At 43.9% G+C, this 7,407-nt stretch overlaps 1 protein-coding gene across 1 annotated transcript in view; it reads left to right on the top strand.

The window, feature by feature from the left end:
- Nucleotides 1–5,367, top strand: part of LOC104509736 (rho GTPase-activating protein 20-like) — a 20,099-nt gene extending 14,732 nt beyond the window's left edge. Inside the window, 5 exon segments of the mRNA XM_010151772.1 lie at nt 1,015–1,124; nt 2,076–2,265; nt 2,807–2,918; nt 4,264–5,276; nt 5,278–5,367. Of these exon segments, the coding sequence (XP_010150074.1) occupies nt 1,015–1,124; nt 2,076–2,265; nt 2,807–2,918; nt 4,264–5,276; nt 5,278–5,367 (1,515 nt within the window).
- Nucleotides 5,368–7,407: the final 2,040 nt, after the last annotated feature.

The following is a 7,407-nucleotide window of genomic DNA, read 5'->3' as shown; positions in this document are numbered from 1 at the left end:
ATTATAATAATAATAATTATTATTTCTCACAGACTCGTATGTTAAAAACAATGTTGCTTGTGTAAAAAGCATCCCAGGCCTTCAGTAAAATTTCAGCTACGAGGAGAATCAGCATATTTCTGTTCACATTTTAGTACAGAGCATCTGTTCATGTGTAGTTTGTGCTTAGAAGAAATAGTTATCTCCACTCTCAAGCAAGCACTGCTTTGGTGGAATACTTTCATTGCAGAAAGCCATTCCTCTTGCTACCATGTGAGGGGTTTTCATGGGTGGCACTTTGACACTCACTTTCCTACTGGTGGATTCGGGTCATGCAGGACAGCTGCAGCATGCAGAGTGCTGGTGGGCATCACTCATCCCATGGTAACAGTTCCACTGAGGGGCAATTGCTTCTTATTCATCATAGTGAAGTGTTACTACGTAAGAGCAAATGTGTTTCTCATGTGCATATCACAGCTTCCCTTACCCTAGTTTGTTTGGGAAGCTAGGATTTGTGCTTCTTCCCAAGTCACAACAGTTTGCCTGCCAGTGTATCAGGAAACAGGAGGAGCAAGACTATCCATGACTAGTGTAAGTACTCCATTACCAAAAGCAATTGATTTGGGGAAGAAAGGTAGGGGTGCCCAGGGGGGCTTATGGAGCTTGCCAGCTGAGGAGAAGAAATGGGGACTAGAGATGAAGGTAAGTGATAAGACAGACATTATGCAGCATCAAAATAACTGGTCCCACTGCAGGTTTTTTGGTTCAGCAATAGCAGATGAAGCATCTGAAGACCTCTATTTTGACAGGAAAGGTTGAGGAAAGACTGGAAAATATTCACTTTAAGCATAATCCAAAGTACTTCTTTATCTCAGATGATTTTCTGCGGGTTTTGCTTGCTGTGTGGAACAAGATCTTTGTCAGCTTGTGCTGTCCCACTGATACATCCTCTTGTACCTGCATATCTTCCACCTACTCCTTCCCGTGCTTCAGAACAGCTGTTCATGTGTTTTGTTCTTCTTTTCTCTTGATAAGGATTTTCTTCGCAACATCCCAGGCAGCATTTTGTCATCCCAGCTCTGTGATAAGTGGGTCTCTGTGATGGATCAAGGAAATAATGAAGAGAAGATAAAAAGCATCCAAAGGTAGAGTTACTTATATTGTCTGTATTCTCCTGTAAATTTATATCCCAGCATGCAGAATACTAAATATTCAACTTACAAATTCCTATTTTTTTAATAGATGCTAAAAATATCTTTGTATATGACAGTGCATTCAAACTTAAATACTTAAGCGATTGCCTGTGTGGTACAATTTACTGAATCTCTTTTGTCCTGCTTTTCTGCCTTTTGTGGATACCAGTAAATAAATGAAATAACCATTCATGAAAAAAAAGTATTTCTCTTATTTATAAACACGCTGTCCAAGACCTGGATTTTTGCCTGACACCAAACCCTAAACCACCTGCAGGGAACTTAGGGGTTCTGGGTGAAAGGATAGCTGGAGTCAGTTCCTCATACATTGCCCCTCATTCATCTCTATATTTTAGTGACCATTTTCAAGCCAAAATGGAATTGTGAATGAAATACTGCAGCATAGTGACAAGGGAAGCCTCCACCCTTGCAGGTGATAAGAGAAAGTGAGCAAAGTTTCTGTCATGGGAAACAGAGCTTTGTACACTAGCTGACCTCACACGTACCTATGGCAACTGGATGGCAGGGAGAGACAACTGAACTGTTTGTCTGAGTGAATAGGGAATTCTCAGGCACCTTGGGTGAAATACAGTTTCACGTCATACATTGCACTTGGTTCATTAGTTTGACAGAGTGTAATTTTAATTATCTTATAATTAACTTTAATTATAAGGGTGTTTTCTGTCCTCCCAGAAAACTTTTCAGAGATGTGTCACAGTGAGGGAAAGCAGCTGAGCAATGCCTCCTCTTAGACACACTCCCTGGCTTAATTAGTGGACCATGTTACCCTCCTTCTGTCTTTTCATTAGCTTGATGTGTGCGTATCCCTGAAAAATATTATCTTCAAGGTTTTTATTTTGTCAAGTCACTAATTTGAAGAATTACTTTTGTGTATGTTTTCAGGTTAATAGAGCAGCTCCCCAGAGCTAATGTTGTCCTCTTACGTTACATCTTTGGAGTACTGCATGGTATAGAAATGCGATCTGAAGAGAACCAGATGAATGCATTTAATCTGGCTATCTGCATTGCACCTAGCCTGCTCTGGCCTCCTGTTTCCTCCACTCCGGATATAGAAAGTGAATTTACAAAAAAGGTAAGAGACACTGCAATGTAGTAAAAAACCCAAACGACCTTTATCCTCTTCAACCAGGCTGTTGGTTGGAAATGTGAAAACAGTCAGTACCTCTTCAGATCAGGACTTGTCCTCTTATCAGGGCTCCAGAAATGTTCATTGATCCATAACCTGCCTGGAAGAAGGGGAGAGAGATCATAAAGCAGTACCCTGTGTATTAGCAAAGGGCTTCTGTCACCCCAAAGATCGCCTTGGAACAGGAGAGGGTAGATGTCGTGGTTTAACTCCGGCTAGCAAAATACCACGAAGGTGCTCTCACAGATCCCCCTCCCCTCCTCCAGCAGAAAAGGAAAAGATGTATACAAGCATGTATACTGGGACATTTTAGTTGGGCCTGGGTGTTTTCCTCAGGGCCAGGAGGTTGGGAGAGGAGTTCCTGGCTGTCGCGGAGCACATCACAAATGGGCAGTTTGCTCCTGTTCCTCATCTGCATGGTGAGTTTGCCTTTGGTGAAATAATGGAAGGTCTGACAGGACCTCTCTTTCTCATTGCTTTGTTGCAGATTTCTAGTCTGGTACAGTTCCTCACTGAGAATTGCTGCAGGATTTTTGGAGACGAAATTACCTCCCTCTTTGGAGAAATACTGATGACGTGCAAGAGAGAGAATGGCTCAGGTACATCAGATGATCCAAAGAATCCCTTGCTCCTATTCCAGTCATCTGAACCCCTGTGTTAAAAAACAGGGGGGATGTGAAACAAAGAAAAAGAAAGATCCAGAGAAGGTTTCATCTTGAGTCTAGAATTTTTGCCCTAGCCTATGTTTTCCCAGAATATCAGGAAGTCAGTGATCCACAGTGGTTATAATACAACTGACACAGCATTATATGAGAGTTGAAAGCATCTAGTCTTCATTCTCAAAAGACATGGATCTCCCAAGTTTCAAAAGAACATGCAGATTTTGCTCCTACCACAGAAAAATCATAGTTTGACAGACTAGTTGGCAGAGCATTCCAGAATATCATTAATACCCTTCTTCTCTCCAGCCCCGTGATAACGCTGATTTTGACTGCAGTTTTGGGTCTCTCCCTAAAATATTTCTAAAGCAATGTTTCTGTAAAATAAATTTTGGCACAGCTGGCCAATACTGAAAGGGGTAATGGCACTTGCTCCGGCATGCCAGACTGACTCCACGTGTCCCTCCCAAACTCCCCATGCTCTGCCTCCCATGAAAGCTGGTGACATTCCGTGAAATGTGGCCTGCCCCCTCCCACATGGGATCTGCTGCGCTGGGATGAGCTGGGCCTGAGAGCCCAGGCGCACAGGAGGTTGCGGCGGCTGAGTTGGTTTTCAGGCAGGCGCTGAGGCGTGGTGGCTACCCATGCGTGAACTCTCCCTGCTGCAAACGCGAGATAAGTCAGCTTAGCACGGCCCAGAGCAAAAGAGATTTAATGTAATTCCAATCATGGCATATCTGGGCCAGGGCGCAGGTGTGCACCTCTCCATCGACATGCGGTGGCTGTCTAAACTGAGACTAGCACTTTCTTCATAGCGTTGCTCTTAAAAATACTGTAATTTCTAGAAGAGCATAAAAATACAAAGTATGCCCTTGATTGTTCAAAAGAAGGAAAGAAAGATTAAATGATGTTTTCAGTGTTCAATAATGAATATAAACATTCAATAAATTACTGTAATATTCTGTATGCAAATTACTGTTCACAGCTGGCTTGCCTAATACTGAAGTTCCCCACTTAAAAAAGGGAACCCCAAGCACGAAAACCCCCTCACCCTTATTTGTGCCTTTATCCTGTGCTTGGCTGAACTGCAACTTGGCACAATCTTTCCATTTCAAAATTAGACACTATTTTTTTCTGAAATTACTGGCATTTATGCTTGAAGAATCTTTAAAGGGCAAATGCTCCTGAAAGTAAAGGATACTTGCAAAAAAAAAACCCCAGCGCAGCTGCTTGTCAGCAGGGTGGTTCAGTCACTGATGTGTTAACACTTGGTTTGTCCTCCCAGATGCTGCCTCCCTCCATCTGAACGACTCTTCCTACGACAGCCTGGAAAACGAGGTGAACGATGAAGCTGACTCCTCTTCCAGCGACTGGATTAAGAACCGAGATCAGGATAACAGGAGCAGGGAGTCTGTCTTCACCCTGAGCGACGGTGATTCGGAGCAGACGGAGGTGGATGAAATCCCAAGTAAAACCAAATCGAAACAGTTGACGATTTCTGTTGATGTTCACTGTAAGTTTTCATCACAAGAAAACTCGGAGAACAAGTCTCTCTGCTCCAGTGCACTGGGCTTCTCTTCAGCAGCTACCTCAGGCGTTCTCAAGAGCTTGAGGAGACACAGGCGCTCCTCAGAGCCGGCAATCGGCCTCCTCACCCCCAGCTTTGCCCGCGCTGGCGACGGTCATGAGAAGGCAACGCGCAAAACCAGCTGTGACGTTGTCCTGTCCCATGAAGATGAAGACTATCTCCGTCAGCTTCGGTCACTGCAGATGGAGGGGCAAAAGCTTATCAATCAGAGCTTGATTATAGGGATTAATGTTGGTAAAAGTGACAATGCAAATCAAAACGTTGAAAAGAAAGACTTATCCCATTGCCTCCTGCCTCCGATGCCAGAGGGATTAAATATTTGCTCAGGATTTAGCTCTTCTAGCCTGTCTTCTCCTGCAACGTCTCCATCTGTGTCATCCATGAGCTCTCTGGACAGTGCTTTCTCTCAGTTTTCAGACCAATCTGTGTTTACCCCAACTGAAACCTCCTCCCCTTTCGATAGCACTTTTCAGTCGCTAAAGAAACACGAAGACGCTGACGCTGAAGTGGCTGATGACTTTTTGGTGACACCCACCAAAGTGCCACCATCTCCACAACCTTCCGACGCCGTGGCTGAGGGGGCCTTGGTGGAGCCCAACAGCAGGCCAGCGGCCCTGGAACCTACTGACGGAGTCGGCGGCTGTTTGGTTAAGCCTAACATTCAGCCGTTACCTCTGAAAGTCACAGGAAGAGACAGACTGCATGATCCAAGATCAAAGAGGAGGTCTAGAAGAGGGCTACAGCAATCCAGAGTTTGAAGAGACTGACCAAAGCGTTTTGTGGAGGAATCTTAACGCTTAAAATAAACACCGTAAAGAAAATGCCTTTGGTGTTAATGTGTGTTCATTTTAAGTTTATTATCCAGGTTGTTCAAATTTAATTGAGCAGTCCCCAGGTTCACAGGTTTTCTTTTTTCGGAAACTGAGTAATGTTCCCACATAAAGCTTTGCAAGAACACTGTAAGAATAATAAAAACTGCTAAAAAGCAAGCAAACAGAAACCTCCCGAAAATCTGGAAAGGTCCCAGGAGGTACCTGAGAGAAGCTCCCTGTTGCCTGAGCCTGCCAGGGCAGTGGGGTGCCTGCTGGCCCTCTCCCCTTGACCACTCATACGTTGAGCCTTGCAGATGTGAGTCCCGGTCCTTTGTGGTTTTGATGTAGCGTGCAGAGTCAGCGTAGATTCCATAACTGTGGTACGATACTACTGTTCGCAACTGATAGGTGTTACCGTCATCGTCCTCCAAGGAGTAAGCGTGTTGCTTTCTGTGTGTTTATAAGGTATGTTCAGTAGCTGTAGTCAGTTCTTTCACACTGCAAAAGAAAGAAAGAAAGAAAAAAGCTCAAAAATGTGTAAAGAGGAACGCTGAAGCTGGTAACCAAGACCTTGCAGCTCCGTGTGTTTCGTTTACTGTGCTTCGGTGGCTGTTCGTGTTTAAGTTGTGAATAGTTCCGTAACATCGCTGTAAATGGCATAATGTTTTATTGCAAGCAGAACACATGTAATTTTATTACGCAGCATCTAAAACATCATATAATATATTAAAAGTAATGCATTATCTAAATGCTTTGAGTTTGTATAATATATCCTGATAAATTTTGCTATTATATATGTTCTGAAAAAAAAAAATGTGTATTTTTGTACTTGCAAAAAACCTGCTGCTAATTTTACGAGTTCTGTTTTGTTGTTACAGCACTGGTATTGATGTGTATGCATTCAATGCTATCTATTAAATATTATTTGTTATGTCCTAAATTCAATTTATATTCTGTGTAATTTTTTTTTTAGGTATCAGTCCTACGAGCTATTGCTGAAGCAAAAGTCCCAGTGATGCCACTGCAAATCTTGCCTGAGGATGGACTGCAGCATTTTTCCTCCTCTTTGGGTGGCATCATTCACACTGTATGTCATCACCCTGCTAACTTGTGTAGATTTTAGTAATATTCAAACAAGAATCCATACCCTTTCGCGCTTCATCTAGAGAGACGAGGGTGTTTTCTGCTAATGGGATGCAGTTAATATGGAGAGCAGAGAGATCTTTTTGGGTCGTAGGGATAGGGCTGAGAGGAAAGAAGGGAGGGGAGCAGCACACTGGGTGAGAGGAAGATTTGTTCATTAGTATCAGCAGGGCTATAGGGAACGCAAGAAGGAACAGCAGAGCTGAACTAAACACGTCTGGGCATGTGTGAATGCATTCAGTGCTTCTGAACGTGCACTGATTCATTCATCAGCTCTCCCCTTTCAAAAGCCCGCTCTCCACCCCAGTTAATACTGGCCAGTACTGGAGTCTCAGATCCTACTCTGCTTAACTGTTCTCTGCTAAAGGTGCTTATGCTCCCAAGTCACCACACACTGCCGAAAAACGCAAACGCTGCCCAGTGCTCTCAGCCATTTCCGTGCATTAGCAGCGTGGAGGGTTTTTGCTCTGAACCCGACAGAATGGAAGCTCTCCAGCAGACCTGGGCGGGGGCGTGATGTGCGTTAACAGAGTTAGAACTCTCCTTACTTGAAAGTACAGGCTCAGAGGGTTATTATTTTGAGCCCTAATCCTGCAAAGGTACCTACCTGTAAGCAGAGCTGCGTTTGTGGAGACGCACGTAATGCAACAAAACGTCATGTGCCTGCAGCTCTACCAGCACGTGCAGCTGTGCGCAGGCTCAAGGGCTCCACTGCGCTTCCTTCTTTTCCAGCTTCTCCATATTCAGCTGTTTTACTGACAACGGTAAAATGCAGAATCTGATCTGTAGTAGTCACCTTCCCGAGGTAAAATCCTTCGTGTGTATTTTGAGACCGGTGCCTAATAGCCCTACACACGCACCTCCTTTAAAACAACAACAAAAAGAC

Source organism: Eurypyga helias, unplaced genomic scaffold (assembly GCF_000690775.1).
Source record: "Eurypyga helias isolate BGI_N326 unplaced genomic scaffold, ASM69077v1 scaffold4945, whole genome shotgun sequence".
Taxonomy (NCBI): Eukaryota; Metazoa; Chordata; class Aves; order Eurypygiformes; family Eurypygidae; genus Eurypyga; species Eurypyga helias.
This window is presented reverse-complemented; position numbering and strand designations above follow the sequence as displayed.